This window comes from Pristis pectinata, chromosome 31 (genome assembly GCF_009764475.1).
Source record: "Pristis pectinata isolate sPriPec2 chromosome 31, sPriPec2.1.pri, whole genome shotgun sequence".
NCBI lineage: Eukaryota > Metazoa > Chordata > Chondrichthyes > Rhinopristiformes > Pristidae > Pristis > Pristis pectinata.
Window position 1 is genome coordinate 20,038,275 of NC_067435.1, and position 23,874 is coordinate 20,062,148.

The window sequence follows — 23,874 nt, forward strand, 5'->3', positions numbered from 1 at the left end:
CGAGATCCTCCCGCCGCCGCAGTCCCTCCCCTGCGCTACCGCGCATGTGCAGAACACATAAAGGCGCCGCGCCCCAGCCCAGGCCCGGAGCCGCCGGCGCCGTCCTCGGGACCGGACCGGACCGGACAGGTAGGGGCCCCGACCCGGGGGTCTGTGCCGCAGTGGGGAGGGCGGCTCCAGCCCGTGTGCCCGGCGGGGAGCAGGTGTTGGTTTGGTCAGGGCGCAGTCGTTGCCCTTTGGCCCCTGGAGCGACCAGTTGCTCAGGCCGGGTGAGCGCGGCGCTTTGTGCGCGGCCCCGGGGTCGGGTCGGGCCCGGCCCGGCTGTGGGGCCACAGCGGCCTCACACTGGGTGTAAATCCCACCGGGACGGGGCGCGGCGAGCGCGACGCTATCACAGCGCCGGCGGGCCGGTTCGGTTCCCGCCGCGGTCTGTGAGCACCTTCTCCCCGCGCCTGCCTGCCTTTCCTCCGGGTTCCTCCCACGTCCCGAAGACGTCCGGGTTGGGAAGTTGTGGACGTGCGATGTTGGCGCTGGAAGCGCGGCGACACTGGCGGCTGTCCCCTGAACACACTGTGCAAAGATGTGTTTCGATGTACATGTGACTAATAAAGAAACATTAACAATCTTAACCAACAGTGGTGCTGACGTGCAGTGTGGAGAGAGGTGCCTAATCCAAGACCCCTTCACTAGTGAATGAGAGATACCATGGTATGATTGCAGGGACATTGAAAGCAGTGTGAAACAAGATGCTGGAATTACGCAACAGGTTAGGCAGCATCTTTGGAGAGAGAAACAGATGAAAGGCCATGGCCTCCACAGATGCCCCTGACCTGCTGAGCGCCTTATGTTTTGATTTCCAGCATTACTACTTTCTCTAGTGATGTCCTGGCCAATATTTATCACTTAACTGATTATTGTTGCTGGTTGTGGGGACCTGCTCTGTTGCATTTCTTGTGTTGCAACAGTGATGACACTTGATTGTGAAGTGTTTTGAAACTTCCTGAGGCTGTCTTGGGCACATAGAAGTGCAAGCCTTTTGTTTTTGTGGGGTCAGTGTGTATGTCTGTCCTCCAACCCCTGGGCCCATTTGGTGTGAGATTCAAGCCCTTGCCCACTGTCAAAACATTTGGTCAATCTGAGCTTCCTGAAGTGAAGTTGAGAAGGGTGAAGGTAGCCCAGCAAGATGAGCTGTTTCCAATAACTATGACTGAGAAGAGTTTTGGAAATGGAGAAAGATCTTCACGCTGTGGTTTAACACAGGGCCCTTGGGTCTTTGCTGCATCCTGTCAGCACTGATCAGGGAGAAATGGTGTTTGTGTGGTTGAGGACTGATGTTGGAGTGCAGTAGGGCAGTGCTCATTGCCCAGAATTATAGAAACATAAGCAGATGGAACAGGAGGCAGTTCATCCCCATGTGCTTGCTTCCTCTATTTAGTAAGATTGCAGCTGACCTTTTACCTTGATTCCTTTAAAATCTAAAAATCTATTGATCTGTCTTGAAAATACTCAGCAGCTGAAGCTGCTGGGAGAAAGAATTTCTCATCCTGGTCCTGAATGGCTGACCCCTTATTTTGACACTGTGACCCTCTGATCCACCCACGGATACATCACTTCTGCATCTACCTGGATAAGCCCTGTAAGAGTTTTGTATATTTTGTATTTGGACAGTCAAGTTATGAGGCTAACCAGTCAATAATTCCTCATGCGCTCTCTCTCTCTCGCTCCTTTTTAAATTGTAAGGTTACAGTTGCAGCCTTCCAGCTGTACTATCTCTGTTTTAAGCCAGTCCCCCTCTGGGTCCTGTTCGTATTGCTGCTTGCACAAACACAAAGGCGCTGCTATTAACGCAACTTCCTTTACTGAAGGCAGTAAAAAAAAGTGTCTGATACAACAATGTGTCTGTCAGTCACTCGTGGTTAAGAAGGCATATGGTGTATTGTCGTTCATCAGTCGGGGAATTGAATTTAGGAGCCGTGAGGTATTGTTGCAGCTATATAGGTCCCTGGTCAGACCCCACTTGGAGTATTGTGCTCAGTTCTGGTCGCCTCACTACAGGAAAGATGTGGAAGCCATAGAGAGGGTGCAGAGGAGATTTACTAGGATGCTGTCTGGAATGTGGAGTATGCCTTATGAAAGTAGGTTGAGGGAACTCGGCCTTTTCTCCTTGGAGAGATGGCGGATGAGGGGGGACCTGATAGAGGTGTATAAGGTGTATATTGATCGGGTAGATAGTCCCCAGGGCTGAAATAGTGGCCACAAGAGGACATAGGTGCTGGGCAGTAGGTATAGAGAAGATGTCGGGTAAGTTTTTTACTCAGAGAGTGGTGAGTGCGTGGAATGGGTTGCCGGCAACGGTGGTGGAGGCGGATATGATAGGGTCTTTCAAGAGACTGTTAGATAAGTATATGGAGCTGAGTAAAATAGAGGGCTATGGGTAAGCCTAGTAATTTCTAGGGTAGGGACATGTTCAGCACAGCTTTGTGGGCTGAAGGACCTGAATTGTGCTGTAATTGTTCTATGTTCTATAATCAGTTCATTCACTGAACTCCAGTACAAGCTGCACCTTGACATTGCTGAAATGCCCAATGGGGTGGGGTAACTCCTGTCATCCTTGTGCTTCTGGCCTCGCATCCCCTTCTACACTTGTTGCCTTGAATGTATTTTGTTACATATCGTTGATCACCATCTTCCCATGTCACCTCTACACTTTTAACTGTTTGTATAAAACTTAGCACCAGTAACAACTACAGTCACATTGTATTTAGTATACTACTGCATACTAATCTCTACTTTGGTTGCCTCTGAAGTCTCCCCATCTTTTTGCCTCACTGCCTTGCATCCCGTCTCCCACTGACTCCCTGTGGACAGCGGATCCTTTTTGCTGCAGTCACTGTTTAAAGTTTGTCACCTTCTCTGAACTCTCCGTTCTGGATCATCGGTGAGGCTTTCAACTCTGACACGACTGTTCGCACTCGGTGTTGCTGCACTGTGATTGAGCCACACTGGGCTGACGTTGGTATGTTCACACCTGTTGTAACCTCTGTTAAAGGTCTCTTGGAACTGCCTCCATATTGTAACGTGGTCTTTCGCACAGCAGCCATCTCGCAATATTCTTGATCTGACCCATTCAGCGATTCCGTGATCTGAAGAGACTTGTTAAGAGCCTCCCAGAACTCGCATGGTCTCACCTTGTCTGCCAGCATTGTCTGTGCAGACTCTATGGATGTCACCTCACTGCACCCTGTGCCGGGCCAGTTGTTCTCTCCTGCTTTGTGCATTCTTGGACCGATGCAGTTGTTGTCCTGAAAGTCTGAACTGTCTCTCTTGCTGTTCAAACTGATGATGGACTCTTCCTCTGAACTGCCTGCCCTCGGCACTTGACAACAGCTGCATTGTTCAGGGAGTCTGTGTCCGAGTGATGCTTTTCACTCTGGGTCAGTGGTCTGTCACTGGCCCCAGATGAGACCACCCCACCCCTGTTCTTCCCCTCCTCCCACCAGTCCAGTTTTCTGTCCAGTTGTGACTTTGCTCCTCAGCTCCACATCCCTGCCTTGTGGTAGCCTCCCCAGTGCTCCTGTACTGACCCTTCAGCCCTGGTATTGTGTTCCCACTGTGATACCAAAGCTGACCCACAGCAAGATGGATGCCGATGCCTGCCAGCACACACCCCGAGGGTCCACACTGAGACTCTTGACTCTCGAATAATGCCGATGTCCTCCTCGTGTCTCAAAGTACTGCCTTTGTTAATACTGCCTGCTCTCATTGCAAACTCAATGGGGATATCACACTACTGTTTGCAGCCATGCTGCCTCACCACAGCCGTTGGTTCCATACCCCTTCCAGGAATTCTCTGCTCAGTCCAAGGTTCACATTCCCCATCGGATGGATGGTTGTCAGATTCTGTGTCTGGGTACCACACCCATCTGAGGAGAGCTGCCCACAGCAGCTCTGCTCTCATCCTGGGCTGGACCTGCTCCCACCACCCAGCTAAGTGTGGGAGCTACAGTCTGTAAGCCTGGTCTACCAGTGGTCTACCGGCTACTAGCTGGAGACTGTGGAGTCTGTTCGAGTGGGACATGTATCCCAGAGTGCAAGAGGCTCTTGGATCTCCCTACTGCCCAGGCTCTGATCCTTTCATGAACAATCCCTCAATCTGAGTGACATGATCCTATCCCTCCTAAAGTGACTGGCATGTGGTCTAGGTGTATAGGTAGGATGAATGGTTGGACTGATCTGTTTCTACCAACAACCCAGCTGTTTCCCACAACTTGGTTCCTCCTCGTATGTAAAATAGAAGAAAATAGTTGTCGTATTTCAGATGTGACAGCTTATTGCACTATCAATGAGTGTGGAGTTTCTTCATCAGTCAAAAAGATAGGCCTTAACATTGAAGAGATACTTGGATGAATGAGCAGGGCATAAAGGGGTATGAAATTAAAGCAGGCAAGTGGGATTAGTACAGATAGGCATGATGGACGCAGTGGGCTGAAGGGCCTTTTCGATGCTGTACATCTGACTCTGAATGTACCGTCCTTGTCACTTACCATGGGTGTGCAGTAGACACTTAAGCATTGCTGATTCAACCCTGCGCATGTACTGCAGCAGGCCTCTCGCATATACTGTATGTGCTTCCTTCTATTCAAGTCCTGCAGGGAGCACCATCTTCACTGACCATTCCCTTCAGAGACCAGCAGGTGACCTGCAGCTTTCCCACTTAACCTACTTGTCATGTCCATGTGACTCAGCCAGAGAAGATGCTTGCACCATCATTACCATCTCTGTGGGTTTGTTCCCTGGCTGGAGCTCTGACTGGACCCCAAGTAAAATTGCTGAACTGCCCTTGAGCCCACTCCACTGTTGAGCAAGGGCAGAGCTGGTCTGATGATGTGGTGGGGAACGAGCTCCACTCCCTTGCCTGTTCCTTAAATCCCTCAACTCCCCTACTGGCGAGACATTACCCCCTTGTCTTTCAATCTCTGCAATCTCTGTGCTAGAGAACCCCAAAGATTCACAACCCCTGAGGAGAAATGCCTCCATTATTGAGACTCTACCTCTCTCGCAAGTGAAACACCTTCTCAGTTTTCACATTGTCATAGCTCCTCAGAATCTTGTCTGTTTCAGTAAAATTCTCTCTTTCTTTTAAACACCAATGAGTCTATGTGCAACTGCTCACCTTTCCACCATGTCAATCCCTTAATTCCAGGAATTAACCACGTGAACCTTCTCTGCACTACCTCCAAGTAGAGCCCACCTTGAGTAAGTCCAAAACTGGTTGCAGTGCTCTACACGTGGTCTCGCCCAGTACACGTGGTCTCGCCCATGCCCTGTCCAGTTCGAGCAAGTCTCCCTGACTTTTATACTCAATTCGCTTCGCAATAAAGGCCAAGATTCTATTTATGTCCCTAATGAGTTGCCTGCTAATTTTCTGTGCTTCATGTACAAGGACACCCAGATCCCACTGTACAGCAGCACTCTGTAGCTGTTGTAAAATGTTCTGCTTTACTATTCTTCTCACTAGAGTGGATTTCACATTTCCCCAGATTGCTACTCACTTGCTGAATCTATTTGTATCCTTTTGCAGAATGTTGTTTCCTCCTGTTGTGTCTTCCCACCTTTCATTGTATCACCAGCAACTTCTGCTGCAATGATCCCTTTATCTTAGTCTCTAATGTAGATGTTAAAGCACTAAGGCCACAGCACTGATCCTGTGGCACCTTGCAAGCTGCACTTTGCTGACTGGAGTGTGATCCAGTTATCCTGACTCTTTCCATTCATTAATCAATGCCCTAGCCAGGCTGATGCATTATCCCCAATGCCGTGGGCTCTTACCTTGTGCATCAAGCTTTCTGTGGCACTTTATTGTCTATTTACTGGAAATCAAGTGACACCACTCCTTTATCTCAGTTAATTCTATCCTCAAACAACTCTCATCAATTTGTCAAACACTAACTCTGCTTGATGATATTACCCTGCCGCTGCTTGCTTAATAATGGATTCCAGCATTTTCTCAGTGCCATCACGTTTCTTTAATTAGCCTTGGGCTTTCCCAGTTCCCTGGGACATTTCCAGAATCCAGGCAACTTTGGGAATATTGCAACCAATGCACCTGCCATCTGTGCAGCCACTTCTAACAGCAAGTATGGCAACCAGTTAGGAAAGCAAACATACATTGGTTCTATTGCAAGAGAGTTTGAGGACAAGAATAGATGTCTTGCTCCAATTACATGTGGCCTGGTGGAGTTGTTCTTGGAATATTGCATACGGGTCTGGTCTCCCTCCCTAGGAGAATGATTCCTAGGATGGTAGATTTGTTGAAAGGGGAGATTAAATGTTTTGAGTTTAGATGTGTAAAATTCTTAAGGGGTTTGAAAGAGTGAATACAGGGTAGATGTTTCTCCTGGCTAGGGTCTCTAGCATCGGGGAGGTCAGTCTCAAAATAAGTGGTCAGCCATACAAGATAGATGAGAAATTTCTTCACTCAGATGGTAGTGAGCTTTTGGAATCCTCTGACCCGAGGGCTGTCTGCAGACTTGTTAAATGTTTAAGTTGAGAGTTGAATAGATTTTGAGGTATTAAGGGAATCATGGGATATGGGGTAAGTGTGGGAAAGTGCCCCGGAGATAAAAGATCGGCCACGATTGTACTGACTGGCAGTGCAGGCACGAGTGTGAATGATCTACCCCAGTTCCTGTTTCATACATTGTTCCTTACATTCATGATGTTCACCTTAGCCCTACCAACATCACTGATGCTGTTGTAGACCACAGCAAACGAACCTTGGAGCCAATGAGTACAGAAACAGGCAATCATGCCAGGCTGGTCACCCATTACCATCTGCACCAAGCACATTTACCAGCACTTGGTTGTAGTGTTGGTGGTTCAAATCCTCCTCTAGATACTTGTCAAACGTTGTAAGAGTACCTGCCTCCACCATCCACTCGGTGTGTTCCAGATTCCAACCACCCTCTGGGTGAAAAGATTCTTCCTCGGATCCCCTCTAAACCCATGTCTTCTACTTGTTGACACCCCTGTAAAGGGGAAAAGTTTCCTCCTATCTACCCTACCTGTGCCCTTCATAACATTTTATTCCTCAATATGAACCCACCCTGGCCTCTTCTGCACCAAGGAAAACAAACCAAGCGTCTACTCCCACTCCAGGTTCCTCACCAGAATGAAGGAGCTCCGAGTTGTATAGCATGGAAACGGGCCACCTGGCCAGCCATCCACACCGACCAGTGGGCACCTAGCACTTAACGACCAGCATCCAAGCACTCGACCCGGATCCTTCAATGCCCAGCTGATTCCAGTGCTGTCAGTGACTGTGCCTCCAGCAATCTCTCTGGCAGTGTGTTCCAGGTACTCGCCTCTCTGGGTGAAAAAGATCCCCTCTAAATCTCTTACCCCTTTATCCTAAGTCTATATTCTCCGGTTTTATCTACCTCTGGTGTGGGGAAAGCATCACTATATTTTTTATAATCTTGATGGTCCTCCCCCATCTTTAGTTCCCTATACCCGATGATGATGCTTTTCTCTCTCTATCCAACCCTCGATAACCAGAGTTTCCTGTACTGGTTACTCTTGGCTTTCACTCTTAAACAAACACGTGGCCCTAAACTCTTGCTATTTCTCCTTTGAATGCTTCCCGCTGTGCAAATGTAGATTTAGAGAAACAAAGGACTGCAGATGCTGGAATCTAGATGGACCAAACGCAGACCAGGTGACTGTTTTGCAGAACACCTGCGCTCTGTCCGTAACCACGACCTGCATCTTCCCATTGCCAGTCACTTCAACTCCCCCTCCCCCTCAGTCACTGATATGTCAGTCCGTGGCCTCCTCCACTGCCAGGAGAATTCCAAGTGCAAACTGGAGGAACAGCACCTCACTTTCTGTCTTGGAACCTTGCAGCCTAACAGCATGAACATTGAATTATCCCACTTAAAGTAATCCCCACCCACCTTCCCCACAACACCACCCCCCCCCCCCCACCATGCTTCTTCTCTTCTTCCCTTTCCTAGCCCCCCTCTCCTTTTTCTACCCCCCTTTATTTTCCTTTCTCTTCTTACCTTTGACCCATCTCCCAGAGGATCTGCTCTCCCCTCCTCCCCTGCACCTGCCTATCACTATCTCTTACCTGCATCTATCTATCACCACCTTTTGTCCACCCCACCTCCCCTCTTTTGTCCACCTATCACTGCTCTGCTTTTCCCTGCTATGTATTAGGCTTCCCCTTTTCCTATTTTTAGTCCTGAATAAGGGTCCTGACCCGAAACGTTGACAACCTACTTTTCTCCATGGATGCTGCCTGGCCTACTGAGTTCCTCCAGCATCGTCGTGTTTTTCAGATGGAGACTTGCCTGGATTTGCCAGGTCCTGCCTTATTTTAATAATACTGCCCATCCCCCAGTTTAGGACATTTATTCCTGGTCCATCCTTATCTTTTTCCATAACCACTTCGAAATGTAGAGTTATATAGAACAGTACAACCTACCTTTGACATCTCCCTTAAACTTTCTTCCATTCACCTTAAACCGATGTCCTCTGGTATTGGCCGTTGTTGCCCTGGGGAAAAGGTGCTGGCCGTCCAGTCTGTCTATGCCTCTCATAATCTTGTACACCTCTATCAAGACTCCTCTTGTCCTCAGTCGCTCAAGAGAGAAAAGTCTGAGCTCACTCAACCTTTCCTCATGCGATATGTTCTCTAATCCAGGCATCATTCTGGTAAATTTCTGCACCTTCTCTAAGCTTCCACATCCTTCCTATAATGAGGTTACCAGAACTGAACACAATACTCCAAGTGTGGTCTAACCAGAGTTTTTATAGAGCTGCAGCATTACATCACAGCTCTTGAACTCAATCCCCCAACCAATGAAGGCCTTCTTAACCACCCTATCCACTGAAGATCCCTTTGTTCCTGCACACTACTCAGAATCCTGCCATTAACCTTGTACTCCGCCTTCGTTCAATCCTCCAAAATCCTTCACGTTTTTCCAATTACATTCCATCTGTCACTTCTCTGCCCAACTCTGCATCCTGTTTATATCTGGTTGTAACCTACGACAACCTTCTACACTATCCATAACACCTCCAACTTTCCTGTCATCTGCAAACTTACTAACTTACCTTTCCACATCCTCATCCAAGTCATTTATAAAAATCACAAATTATACGGGTCCTAGAACAGGTCCCTGTGGAACACCACTAGTCACCAACCTCCAGGCAGAATACTCTCCATCTGCTACCACCCTCTGCCTTCTGTGGGCAAGCCAATTCTGAATCCACGTAGCCAAGTCTCCATGGATCCCATGCCTCACGACTTTCTGGAGAAGCCTACCATGGGGAACCTTGTCAAACGTCTTACTAAAGTCCATATACACCACATCCACCGGTCTACCTTCATCAGTTTGTTTTGTCACCAACTCAAACTCAATTAAGCTCATGAGGTACGACATGTACCTCGCAAAGCTATGCAGACTATCCCTGTTAAGACTAGGCTTCTACAAATGCTTGTAAATCCTGTCCTTAAGAATCCTATCCAATAGTTTGCCCACCACTGATGTAAGACTCGCTGGCCTATAATTCCCAGGATTATCCCTATTACCTTTCTTGAACAAGGGAACAACATTCGCCATCCTCCAATCCTCTGATACCACTCCTGTGGCCAGGGAGGATGCAAAGATCATTGTCAATGCCCCAGCAATCTCTTCCTTCGCTTCCTGTAGTAACCTGGGGTATATCCTGTACAGCCCTGGGGACTTGTCTATTCTAATGTTTTTCAGAAGCTCCAACACTACCTCTTAACCTCAATGTGCTCCAGCACATTAGCCTGTTCTACCCTGACCTCTCATTTGTCAAAGTCCCTCTCTCTGGTGAACACTGAAGCAAAGTATTTATTAGGGCCCTCCTCAGCCTCCAGACACGTTTCCTCCTTGATCCCTGAGCGGTCCTACTCTCACCCTGGTCATCCTCCTGTTCTTCACGTACGTATAGAATGCCTTGGGGTTTTCCTTAATTCTCATCGCCAAGGCCTTCTCATGTCCCCTTCTAGCTCTCCTAAGTCCCTTCTTAAGCTCCTTCCTGGCTACCTTATAATTGTCAAGAGCTCTGCCTGATTTTTGCTTCCTCCTGACTAAATGTTCCACTTCTCTCGTCAACCATGGTTCCTTCACCCTACCATCCTTTCCCTGTCTCAGTGGGACAAACCTATCTAGAACCCCCTGCAAGTCGTCCCTAAATAACCTCCAAATTTCTTCTGTGCATTTCCCTGAGGACATCTGTTCCCAATTTACACTCCCAAGATCCTGCCTAATACCGTTGTAATTAGCCCTCCCCCAATTAAAAACTTTACCATATCAACTGCTCCTATCCCTGTCCATGGCTATACCAAACGTCAGGGAGTTGTGGTCAGTATCTCCAAAATGCTTGCCACTGAGAGGTATGTTACCTGATCAGGTTCATTGCCTAGTACTAGATCCAGTGTAACCTCTCCTCCAGTCGGCCTGGACACACCTAACAAATTCTGCCTTATCTAAATTTTTTGCACTAAGGAGGTGCCAATCAATATCAGGAAGTTGAAATCACCCATGACAACAACCCTGTTATTTTTGCACCTCTCCAAAATCTGTTTACTTATCTGCTCCCGGGGGGGCCTATTAGAAATTGAGTGATCTGCTCCCTTCCTGTTTTTTTTACTTTCACCCACACTGACTCAGTCGATAACCCCTCCACGACATCCTCCCTTTCTGCAGCTGTGATATTTTCCAACCCCCCACCCCCCAATCACACCTTCTACCTCCCTCCCAATTCCTTTCGAAACATCAAAACCCTGGAAACAGTCAATGCTGCCCTTGCGACAGCCAAGTCTCTGTAATGGCCACAACATTGTAATTCCACGCACTGATCCGTGTTCTAAGTTCATCGCCCTTATTCTTAATACCTCACATTAAAGTAAACACACATTTAACTCCTCCAACTGACTATGCCCTATCCACTGCCAGTCCTCCCTCATAGTCTCTCTGCACAATGCATCTACTGTTACAGCAACTGCTCCATCATCTGACCCAACACTCTAGTTCCCATCCCCCTACTAACCTAGTTTAAACCCTCCCCAACAGCTCTAGCAAACCCGCCCACAAGGAGCAGGTTTATGGTCACAATCCCTAATACGTTCCCCCACTGACACTCCCTCTGCCTGACCAGCTACATTTCCCAAGACGAGATTCAGTAATGCACCTTCCCTCTGGTCTCTTTACGTTCTGTGTGGATAAGCTCTTCATGGATACAGCTAAAAAAAAATTCACTCCCTCTGAGCCTTTTGTGCTAAGGCAATCCCAGTTAATATTTGGAGAAATTGAAATCCTCTATTATTTGAACCCTATTTTTGTCACATCTCTCTGTAACCTCATTTGAGGGAGGGCATCTTTCCAGGATACCCTCCCTCCATATTGGAGTAATTCATTCCTTGACCAACAGTGCAATGCCACTTGCTCTTGTATGACCTCTGTCTCACTAAAAGTTCTATACCCTGGATACCAAGTTACCAGTCCTGCCTGTCCTTCAACTATATCTCAGTGGTGGTAGCAATATTGCTCCATAACTTTGAGTTTATCTGTCTCACTGATTAGACTCTTGCATTAAAATAGATGCAATTTAGCTTTGCACTCTCCCCATGTGCATTTACCTACCTGCTCTGCCTACCGGACTTACTAACCTTTTCTCCTCTAAGTGACCTTCCTGTGAGGATATTGGTTTTATTCCAGCTTGAGTGCAACCCATCCCTCTTGTGCAGGTCCACCTTCCCCAGGAACCTAAAGCCCATCCCCCTGCACCACTCCTTCAGCCACTCATTCTCCTCCATTCACTGGCTCGTGGTACCAGAAGCAATGTAGAGATTATAGTCTTTGAGGTCCTGCTTTTTAAACGACTACCTACGTCCCTATACCCATGTTGTAGGACCTCATCCCTTCTCCTACCTATGTTGTTGGTACCAATATGTACAATGACCACTCTTCCTTCCCCCTTCAGAATGTCCTGCAGCTCTGAGACATCCTTGACCCTAGCACCAGGGAGGCATCAATTTACCCTGGATTCTCGTTTGCAGCCACAGAAACACCTACCTATCCCCCTTACAATAGAATCCTTTCCCGCTATGTCTGCCCCCATCTTATCCCTCCCCTCTGTACAGCAAAGCCCTCTGTGGTGCCACAAGCTGGGCAGTTGCTGCTGTTTTTCCCTGGGAGGCCCAGTAGTATCCAGCATAGTACAAATGTTTGAGAAGGGAATGACCTGCACTATCTGCCTGCCTTTACTGCCCTTCCTGGGTGGTCACCTATTTCCCCTTTCTGTACCTGTGGTGTGAACAACTTACTAAACGTACTGCGTACCACGTTTTCTGCATCCCAACACTCCAAAGGGAGTCCAGTCACAACTTCTACTGCTCTACATGGTTGGTCAGGAACTGAAATTGGGCACACTTCCTGTAGGTGAAATCCTCGGGGACATCCTGCAGGAGGAACATCCCACTGCCAAAGCTTCCATCTCCTTTATCCCGGACCCTTCTAAGAAAAGAAAAGAACAAAACAAAACCTTACCTGGTCATTACTTGCCCTCCTCACCAAAGTCCACACTTTGACCTTGTATCCCCTTTCAAGACAGCTGGTCCCCTTCTAACTGGCACTCCTTTTACACCATGCTGCCACCAAGTCCTCAGTTGCTGCTGGTCTTGCTGACGCCTCTGGGCCTTGCGTCTCTTGCTTTTTGACGATCCTGTAAGTGCTGCCTGTCTCACTGTGCTTCTGGTGTACCTAATCCTGGGACTAGGCAGGCAACACAGCCTTTGGGACCTCGTGCTCTTGGCTGCAGGGAACAGTATGCACCCCTATTCATGCTTTCCTTATCACTGCTACATTCTTTTCCATTCCCCAACTTGAAGAACCTCCTTTCCTATGATGCTGTGGTCAGTTTGCTCATCCTCCTTGGAGTCTTTGCTCTTGGTCATGCAATCTGCAGTTACACCCATTTTGTGTGCAAGGACTAAACTTTTTCCAACTTTACCTTCTGGATCTCTAGATTTGCCACACTGAGTCACACCCTAATGTCCTGGGCACACCATATCTACAGCATTTGTTGTAATGGATGTGCCAGTGTCCAGGTAACTTTCTCCCACCCTCGTGCACTGAAATACCTGAAGCTCAGATTCCCACCTCATCACCTCTGAGCACAAGTTCCTGGAGCTGCAGACACCTATGGTGGTGTCACCCAGCTCCCACATACCCTGCTACATACCTTTATAGTGCAAATGCAGCATCTCATTTTCCCACTTCATCTCATTTCACAACTCACCAAAAATTCCAAGTTTCATACTCTGTACAGTCCTGTGAAACGAGGCTTCATGCCACTTGCTAAACATGTGACTCTCAAAGGTCTCCGGCACCAGCGTGTATTGTCATTTCAAGGTTTTCACAAAGTGATTTTATCTGTACGTAGCTGACTCTCCACACGTTGGGATGAGTACAGCTCCAACACTCAAGTGCAATACCATCCAGGGCAAAGCAATCGCTTGGCACCCCATCCACTACCCCATATATTCATCCCTCCACCATGTGACTGCAGTCTGTACCACTTACAAAATACTTGGCTAGACTAATCTGACGTTACTTGCCCAGGCTACTCTGATAGCAACCTCACAAACCCATGACCTCCATTATCAAGAAGGACAAGTGCTTCAGATCGTGGCGACACCACCACCTGCAGGTTCCCTTCCAAGTCAAACACCATCTGGACTCTTACTGCTAGTCCTTTATTGTTGGTGGGTATGAATCTTGAAACACTCTCTTCTTGAAACACTAGGCAAATGCCTTCACAAGAAGGACTGCAATGGTTCAGGAAGGTGACTTAATTCTTCACTAGAGATGGGCAATAAATGCTGACCTTGCCAACATTGCACAGATCCTGAAAAAGGAATAAATAAGAAACCGTGTATAAAGAAACCCTTGCCATTGTTCCTTTGGCAGCATATTGTGCTGCATATCATGTTGACAATGCCTCACCACCAGCTCCCCTACCAGAGCCCCTTACTTTCTCAAAACCCTTCATGATTCCAAGATTCCTTGTAATTTCAATCCAGCTGTTTGATTCAGTGGACCACCGGGATACGGAGAGCCAGGAGAAGCCTGTTCTTCCCTTGGATCGTGTTCAGACTTGCACTGAGGTTGTGGCTGATTAGACCTTCACTCCATCTACCTATGTGGGTTCCATGTCCTTTAATCCCCTCACCTAACAAAAAATCCCTCTTCAATCAACACCCAACTGCTGTTTTTTTTTTGAGGCAAGGGGTCCAGTTTTCACCAGACTCTAAAAACCATAAAGGGTTTTCACTTTACGGTTACTGCCCTGAACTGAACTTATTTTTTTTCATGAAAAAAGAAGTCCCCCTCTTTACCCATTCACAACCATTATCCATTCATCTAAAACCACTTCATTAGATCATCTGTTCATTTTCTCTAGGCTGAGCAAAACAAGAGTTGGGATATCATGTTGTAGCTGTACAAATTGTTGGTTAGACCACACTTGGAGTATTTGTGGTTCTGGTAACCATACAGGATGTGGTAGCAATAGAGAGAGTGCAGAAGACATTCACCAGAATGTTGTCTGGAATGGAGGGCTGTAGTTATAAGGAGAGATCTGATAGGCTGGATTTATTCACGTTACCCATTAGTAACTGCTTTCCACCAATACTTTCTTTCCAGTGACACATGGTTCCTGCTCCTGCCCATTATAAATCCTTGCTGACTTTTTGCTGTCTGCTGCAACTCTGGTTGGTTTGACTTTGGAGATATAGAAGATGAGTTTGTCACTGGTCATTAACAGTAGCTCTTCCTTCTGCAGGTATGTGTGTGGATACTTGACGGTAGCTGGGTTTACCACTGGACTGGAGCTTTAACCTGGAATCTTCCATCCATTTGGTACTCCAGCAGAAAGCCCACTCCAATCTTCATGTGAGTATCTGACACTCTCTCTTCACTTTATCTGACATTCTTTGGGAATATTTGATTTGATTTGGAATAAAAACAAAATTGGGGAGTCTAATGAATTCTAAAAATGAAACACTGAGGTAAATACTTCTCATGGGCACTCCCTGTCCTAGGGACCCCACCCCCTTCACTGGGGGCCACCCGTCCCAGCGGGCTCACAGTGGGGAGGGTCCCTCTGGGAGCCCACAGCCAGGAGACCCTCCCCACCAGGACCCCACACCCCGGTGGCCTAAACCCTGGCAGAACTGCCACTAAACAAATAAGTGTATTTTGTGGCCAATTCTCCTCATACATTTGAACCTATCCAATGATCTACTTCCATGGCAACATTTGGTGGCTCTGGGCTACCAAATTGTAATGAGCTGTACACTTTCATACACTGCCCTGGACACTCTGGGATCATTAATACAACACAGGATGACTATTTGCCCCATTGTGGCTGTGTCAGCTCCATACAGCAATGCACTCAGCCCCATTGTCCTCGTCAGCCTGTCTGTTCTGTTATTGTGGATCCACCACCTCGTGGCAGGTACCTTCCAGGTCATTACCACTCACTGCATGTTCTTCCTCACATCCTCCCTGAACCTCTTGCCCAAGACCTTAAATCTGTTGTTTTCACCCCTCCCCCTCCCCCCCCACCCCCTTCCTTGCACCACTGGCTAAAGGGTACAACTTCTCTAAATCCTCCCTAATGTTCACCTCTATCATGTCTCCACTCCTCCTCCTTGGCTGCAGGGAGGACCAACTCAGTAAGCCATGCAATGCTAGAGGAAAGTGACTCCCCTAGTGAAGCCCTCCCACCCCAAGAATCTAGTCCCCTAGGGACCACTCCACAGGTACTTCCTTCCTGAAACCTGGAGCTCTCCCTCCCTAGCGGAGCACAGTCCCATCGTCCTCTCCCACCCCCACCAACCAGCCTCCAGCTGCCTTTCATCAACCAGTGATTTTTGTGGAGAAGCTGGTGGGCTCTTGCCTGCCTGGTGGGGGTGTGAGAGGTAGTTTGGTGACACATGTTCCTCGCTGGGGCCGGAGTGTGGGTGTGTGGCCTAATGATTGTGACCTGCTTTGGCCTTGGGAGGTGTGGAGAACTGCAATGGTGAGTGGGGTTTCTGGGTACTGCGGTGGGTGTCCTGCATTGCGTGATGGTGGAAGGTGCGATTCTGCATTGGGCTTGGTTGCACCATAGGTGAATACACTGGGTTAGATGGTGACATTGAGGCTAGTGGTAGAAAAATGTTCCTTGCTGCTTAATGTTCCCATTTCTCTTTTGCAGACATGATCACTCTGACAGAGCTTGCCACTCTCTCAGAGAGTCAGCCCACTCATCGACTTCTCAAACCTTGGTGGGACGTTCTAATGGACTATTTTGTAGTGGTTATGTTGATGGTGTCCCTCCTGTCAGCCACCTTGCTCATTTCTAACGATAAAGTTGCATGTTTACCTTGCAACAATGTGCACAGTCTGAACACCACGTTGAGATGTTCCATCCCTAAAACAGAAGCTTCCGAGAAGACCCACAGTGTGAACCAAAATGGTTCCAGTTCCTCGGGAATAACGGGAGAACCTTCAGGATCCTCATCAGGTCGAATTAAGAGCACAAAAGTAGGAGGTCATAAAACAAACTTGGATTACCAGCAGTATGTTTATATCAGTCAGGTCTGTTACCAGAAGGCCTTGCCGTGGTATTCCAAGTACTTCCCTTATGTAGCCCTTGTCCACTCCATCATCCTGATGATCAGTGGCAATTTCTGGTTCAAATTCCCAAAAACCTCCTCCAAGGTAGAGCATTTTGTCGCCATTCTGGGCAAGTGTTTTGAGTCACCTTGGACCACCAAAGCGGTTTCTGAGACTGCCAATGAAGACTCTGAAAACAGCCAATATCGGACTAAAATGTTCAAGTCAGTGACACCGGAGCCCAGTGAGAACTCTGACACTTGTTCCTCATTGACTTCCTGCCCCGAAGTGACCTTTGAGCCTCCTGTCACTGGATCGCCCTCGATGAACATCCTGGATAAGCAGGACGGTGAACAGGCCAAGGCTCTCTTTGAGAAGGTCCGCAAGTTCCGGGCTCACACCGAGGATGGAGACCTGATCTACAAATTCTATGTCGGTCAGACAGTTGTGAAGGCTTTAAAATTCATGATCATTCTGAGCTACACATTTACCTTTGTCAACTCAATCACATTTGAACATATCTGCAAGCCCAAGATCAAAAATGTCACTGGCTACTCTGTTTTCTTCTGCACTCATAGTATGGCCTACATGCTGCAGAAGCTCCTCATCACCTATATCATTCTGATCGCACTCTATGGGTTGGTGTGTCTCTACACATTGTTCTGGCTGTTCCGAGGTTCATTGAAAGAATATTCCTTTGAGAAGGTGCGTGAGGAGAGCAATTTCAGTGACATTCCCGATGTTAAGAATGACTTTGCTTTTTTGTTGCACATGGTAGACCAATATGACCAACTCTATTCCAAGAGGTTTGCCATTTTTCTGTCCGAAGGCTGTGAGAGCAAACTACTGGAGATGAACCTTAACCACGAGTGGACTTATGAGAAGCTGAGGCAGCACGTGTCCAAAAACAGCCAAGGGAAGCTTGAACTGCAACTCTTCATGTTGTCTGGAATTCCAAAAGCTGTCTTTGACATGACTGATCTGGAAGTCCTGAAGCTGGAGCTGGTTCCTGATGTGAAGCTGCCAGCTAAAATTTCCCAGATGGCAGCTCTGAGGGAGCTCTATCTTTACCATTGCCCTGCAAAGGTTGATCAAATTGCCTTCAATTTCCTTAGAGATCATCTTCACATCTTGCATGTCAAATTCACTGATATTGGTGAGATCCCTCTATGGGTATACTCGCTTAAAAACCTGGTAGAACTGCATCTTTCTGGTAATCTGAATTCCGAAACCAACAAGGCCATTGGGCTGGAGTCCCTGAAGGAATTGAGGCACCTCAAAATACTCATCCTGAAGAGCAACCTCTCTAAAATTCCCTCCAATGTCATGGAACTTGCTGCTCACTTGTCTAAGTTGGTCATTCAGAACGATGGCACAAGGTTACTGGTCCTCAATAATTTGAAGAAGTTAGCCACTCTGTCTGAGCTTGAGCTGCAGAACTGTGAGCTTGAGAGAATCCCACATGCAGTATTCAGCCTTGCTAACCTTCAGAAACTGGACTTGAAATCCAATAACATTCAAACCGTTGAGGAGATTGTTAGTCTCCAGCACCTCAAACGGCTGTCATGTCTCAAACTTTGGCACAACTCCATCATCTCCATTCCAACAACCATCAGTCTCATCAAAAACCTTGAGCAGCTTTTCCTAAACAACAACAAACTGGAGTCCTTGCCTAGTGCTCTCTTCACCCTGAGAAAGCTGAGGCACCTGGATCTCAGCCACAATCTGCTCACAACTATCCCCCTAGACATTCAATTACTCCAGAACCTGCAGCATTTCTCCATCACAAAAAACAAGATTGAAACCCTGTCTGTTCAACTGTTCCAGTGCCTAAAACTAAAGACTTTACATCTGGGCCAAAACTGCATCACTTGCATTCCCCCTGAAATTGGACAGCTGACACAACTCACGTACCTGGAACTGAAAGGTAATCACTTGGAGAGACTTCCAGCTGAGATTGGCCACTGCGTGTTACTGAAGAAGACTAATCTCGTTGTTGAGGATATTTTGTTTGATTGTCTCCCCACTGAGGTCAAAGATAATCTCACAGAACAAGACTTTATTTCTGCTGCTTAATTTGCCTCTGTAGATTTGTAGTGGGGAATTTCTATCCTTGAATCGACTGCCAAGTGCTACAACTCTTTCAAGATTTTTAAGTCACCTAAAATTCACTAAAAAGAGTTGAGTCCCAAAGTAAAAACTCCACTGGTTTGGAAAATGAACTGCTAATTTGAATTGGCACTAATTCAGAGAGCCAAAAGCAAAATATTGCAGATGCTGGGAATCTGAAATAAAACACTGGAATTACTCAGCAGGTCAGAACTCTGCAAGCCATCGACTTGAGATAGAGAAGCAAGAAAAACTACAGATGCTGGAATCTGGCAAATAAGCAAACTGCTGGAGGAACTTGGTGGGTCAAGCAGCATCTGATGCAGGGTCGTGACCTGAAATGTTGACCATCCCTCTGCTTCCACAGATGCTGGCTGACCTGCTGAGTTTCTCCAGCAGTTTCGCATCAACTTGAAATATTAACTCTTTCTCTCTCCTCAGATGCTCTCTGACCTGCTATGTCCTTTTGGTACTTTCTGTTTTATTGCTAATTCAGTTATGTCACTTAAATGCTTCAAAGCTAAAACTTTTGTAAAGGCCATTGGTTTATGTGCAGCAGGCAGTACTCACTGAGGCCTGGGGTGATGTACACCATCAGTGCAGGGTCACCAATCTGTGCATTTGATCTCTGGAAGCTCAGTCTGTAGGAGACGGGTTCTGACATTCAAGAGGGGTGGGGGGGGGGGGGGGGGTGTGGAATCTAGTTATTCACATCAGCTCAATGTGAACAGAGAGAGAGACGGGGAAAATCACAAGAGATATACAACACAGAGGAATAGTCTGTGTGACAGGATGAGTGCAATTGATTATAAGTTTTAGGAGCAAAGAACTGCAGATACAGAAAGTGCTAGGAATGTGCAGACATGCATATGTACTTAAAGTCACGCACATGCATGTACAGCCACGCCTCAACGTCAGGCAGCATCTGTGGAGTGAGAAATATTTCAGGTTGATGGCTCACAAGAGGTCATCACCCCAAAATGTTAACCATTTCTCTCCCCACAGATACTGCCTGACTTGCTGAGTATTTTCAACATTATTTTTATTTCAGTTATCCAGAGTCTATGGTATTTTTTCCAAACTGCACTCGTCTCTGTTTCTCCATTTTGCACACCTGTCTGTTTTGCTCTTTTTCTCTTCCTCTGTTCTGCAGGCATCACTCTGTCCCATTGTTCTCTGTTTTACACTCTCACACTCTTCTTTCTCTCACTATTTTGTGACCTGTAACCCAAATCTTCAGAAAGACATTTAATATTTAAAAACCAGAAACTGCTAACGAGATCCTACATGTGTGGAGAGAATGAGCAAGCTGTAGTTTTGGGGCAAATGTTGTCTTATCAGAACTGGAAGGTGTAAGTAACAAGTAGTGTCTGAAGGGGAACAGAGCCACTCTAATCACAGACTTAACCTGTGTTTCAACCTGCAGTTGAGTTTGTTTTAATACATCCCATCAGGGTCAGAGAAGCTGTTTCATTGCAGCAGAACATGCAGGATTTCAACTTGGGCAGATGGAGTTTGATGGTTGGACTGCACCCTTTTAGTCACCTTGTTTAAAAAGAAATCAACATTTTGGTGAACAAGTGGTGATCACTTAAATTGGGCTGATAACCAGAGTAAGTGGGAGGTGAATAATTGTACAGTTATTACTTGAATGATATGATTGAGATTGGTCATCTCGCACAGCATGATTTAATTATGATGGTCTGTCATTGTGACAAAACATTGATTAAACTAATTAAGCAAAAAATTGGCAATAGGATGAAACAAAACTTAATAGTCTTGGGGAGAACAAGTTGTTCTGATTATTGATTTGGGCAAAGTGTGATCAATGATGATGAAAGAATTTAGGAGGCAGTATGTTGATAATTTCAGGCATGGTGTTTAAAGCTGAGAGATTCTTGGAATTGGTTTGAGATTGAAGACCACATGAAGTTTTCTGGATTTTGATCTTCTATATGCAACTCTTCTACAAACAGAGGCAGCAAATAATCACACTGAAATACATGATGCACCAAGGGAAGGGGGAGAATCCGTTTCACCAGCAAACCTGCTGTAGCCAGGGTATATGTCTCATCAGTGGATTTTCAAATGTTTATCTGTATGTGATTTTTATCTGGAAATAAATTGAAAGTAGAATTTAGCCTTGATCGAGTGTTCAGAAGGAGCATTATTTCCTGCTGTTTATCTGTGACCAATGTTAGAGGGTCAGGGAGTGTTAAACATCAAAAAGTGGGTTTGGGGAAAGGAAAAGGGATACTGATAGTATGGGTTAGATTATAGGAATTATAAACAGTGTACAACTTTAAGAGTGCAGAAATTAATAAAGTCAAAGCACAAAAAAAAAGGAAAGGCACTTTATCTGAATGCATGAAGCATTTGTAACAAGATGGTACAGATAGAAATACGTAGGTATGATCTGGCCATGACAGAGACATGGTTGCAAGTTGATGAAGGCTGGGAACTTGATATTCCATATGTTTCAGGAGTGTAGACAAAATGGGAAAGGAGGTGGGGCAGATCAGTGAAATGTGATCTTTATGAAAACTTAGTAAGTAGAACTTAAATCATTGATGGGGAGTTGTCTACAGGCTGAACTGTATCAGTCAAGAAATAAAGTATGTTTTTAACATGAGTAATGTTTGGGTCACCCACCAAAACTCATGGGTGACTTTAATCAACACATAGATTGGGTAAATCAAGCTAGCAAGGACTTCCTTGAGCAGTTGGAAAGGTTCCTAGTACAATACATAGTATACCCAACTGTGGAAAATGTTATTTTAAAGCTGGTCATATGTACTGAGGCAGGATTAATTAGTTATTTCATAGCAAAGAATCTTTTGAGAAGAGACCCGGGTTAGATTCTGACCCAAGGTCCCGACTTTGTGGAGTTTGCATGTTTTCCCTGTGACCTCATGGGTTTCCTCTGGTTGCTCCAGTTTCCTCCCACACACCAATTAACCTACCAACCCCAATCGTGTGTGCATTGGTAGGTCAATTGGTCACTGAAACCGCCCATAGTGTAGGTGAGGGGAAGAGAGCTGATGGGGATGCAAGAGCAAAATGAGATTAGTGTGAATGGTTGACACAAATGTAGTAAGTCAAAGGCCCTACTTCCATGCTGTTCCTGTTTCTATGACTCTGTACAGGCAGGGAAGTAGACCACATGCAGGCAGATGTGCAGTTTAAATTGGCATCATGGTCAGCACAGACATCATGGGCCAAAATGCCTGTTCCCGTTCTGTACTGTTCTATTTAACGGGATAAACCTTCAATTCTGTTTTGAGAGCTGCAAAACCTAAGGCCTTAATCACATTTTTAAAGGTACTGTAGGTGAATTGGTTGAAGTGAACTAGGAAATTAGATGAGAAGGTGAGTAGTAGCAGACCTTCAAAGATGGAATGAGGTTGGTTTTGACTGGTGTGGCCAGGAGGGGGAGAATGGCACGGTTTGGCCAAGCCATTTGTGGAGCTGTGTGGGTTGGCCTAACCCAGAAGAATGGAATGGAGTGTATTCACTCCGAGCTCTGGGTGGGTAAAATCCAGGGGGGTGGGGGGGGGGAGCAGATTTTACCTGTCATGGGTATGTAGAATAGGGGAGGTTTGGCCTGGATGGATGGAATTGGGTAGGCTTGACCCAGGATCAACCCTATGATGGAATAGAGCAGGGTGGCCTTTCTGGATGGGATGGCTTGGCCTGTGAAGGTGCATTGAGGTGAGTATGACCTGACCTAGACCTAACTAACCTAATTTCCCCCCCCCCCCCCCCCCCCCCCCCACCCCGGGATATCAGTCCTTCCATCTCTGTAGATAAGATTTCTTTATTAGTCACATGTACATTGAAACACAATCAGTCTGGCAAACATTTGTTGCATTCCCTCTAAGGTGGGAAAATCATTCCACAGATAAGGAAACAAAAATTGCTTACACAATTCCAGACTGGCCCTGTTTGGATGCAGCAAGACGTTCTAGCCCCTGTACTCTTGCAGTGAAGGCCTTCCTAACTGACTGCTGCATCTGAGCACTTGCTTTCAGCAAGGCCACCCATTGTCACACACAGACCATATCTATGGGCAAGGGACAGGAGATGGAGAGGGCCAGATGGTTGAAGAGTAACTGTCAATTAATTCTGGTGAGGTGGGGAGTTAATAACAGCATTGTTAGATCTTGCATTCACTCATGCTCCTCCTCAGCCATTTTATCTAAATTGCATTGGAGCCACTTTGCAATCTCCTCACATTTAAGAGGGGTAGCCAGGGAACTACAGGCCAGTCAGACTGACGTCAGTAGTGGGGAATTTGCTGGATGGAATTCTGAGGGACAGGATCTACCAGCATTTGTACAGACAGATACTGATTAGGAGGAGTCAGCATAGCTTTGTGCCTGGAAAGTCATGCTTGATGATCCTTTTTGTGTATTTTGTAAAGAGGTAACCAAAAAGGTAGATGAGGGGAGGGCAGTGGATGTTGGCTATCTGGACTTTAGCAAGTCCTTCATCAAAGTCCTGCATGGTTGGCTGGTCTGGAAGGTTCCAGGGAGAGCTAGTTAGGTGAATTCAAAATTGACTTTGAGGTAGGAAGTAGAGGGTGGTGGTTGAAGGTCCTCTGTTTGAACAGAGGCCGGTGACTAGTGGTGTGCTGCTGGGATTAGTGTTGGGACCTTTGTTATTTGTCATTATATAAATGATTTGGATGTGAACGCACAAGGCTTGATCAGTAAGTCTGGGGATGACATGAAATTAGGGTGGTGCTGATAGTGAAGAAGGTTATCATAGATTACTGGGGATCTTGATCAGTTAAGGAAGTGGGCTGAGGAGTGGCAAATTAATTGTGAGGTGATGCATTTTGGAAAGTCAAACCAGTGTAGGATTTATACTATGAATGATGGGGCACTAGGGAGTGTAATGGAACAGAGGGACCTAGGAGTACAAGTGCATAGTTTGTTCAAAGCAGCATCACAAGTAGACAGGGTGGTGAAAAGGGTGTTCAGCATGCTGGTCTTCAGTCAGGATGTGGAGTACAGGAGTTTGGGACATTGTATTGCATGTGTATAAGTCATTAGTGAGG

At 46.6% G+C, this 23,874-nt stretch overlaps 1 protein-coding gene across 4 annotated transcripts; it reads left to right on the forward strand.

Moving 5' to 3' along the window:
• The first annotated feature begins 85 nt into the window (after positions 1 to 85).
• On the forward strand, positions 86 to 20,959 carry LOC127584992 (volume-regulated anion channel subunit LRRC8D-like). 4 transcript variants are annotated; one of them, XM_052042084.1, is made up of 4 exons: positions 131 to 269; positions 7,159 to 7,356; positions 14,884 to 14,993; positions 16,303 to 20,959. In XM_052042084.1, the coding sequence occupies exon 4, from the start codon at positions 16,305 to 16,307 to the stop codon at positions 18,777 to 18,779; it is 2,475 nt and encodes an 824-aa protein (XP_051898044.1). In that variant the 5' UTR covers positions 131 to 269; positions 7,159 to 7,356; positions 14,884 to 14,993; positions 16,303 to 16,304; the 3' UTR covers positions 18,780 to 20,959. The 4 variants fall into 4 exon arrangements, with proteins under 4 accessions (XP_051898045.1, XP_051898046.1, XP_051898047.1 ...); XM_052042085.1 differs by lacking the exons at positions 131 to 269; positions 7,159 to 7,356 and adding an exon at positions 86 to 121 and having other exon boundaries at positions 14,881 to 14,993; XM_052042086.1 differs by lacking the exons at positions 131 to 269; positions 7,159 to 7,356 and adding an exon at positions 86 to 116 and having other exon boundaries at positions 14,881 to 14,993.
• Positions 20,960 to 23,874: the final 2,915 nt, after the last annotated feature.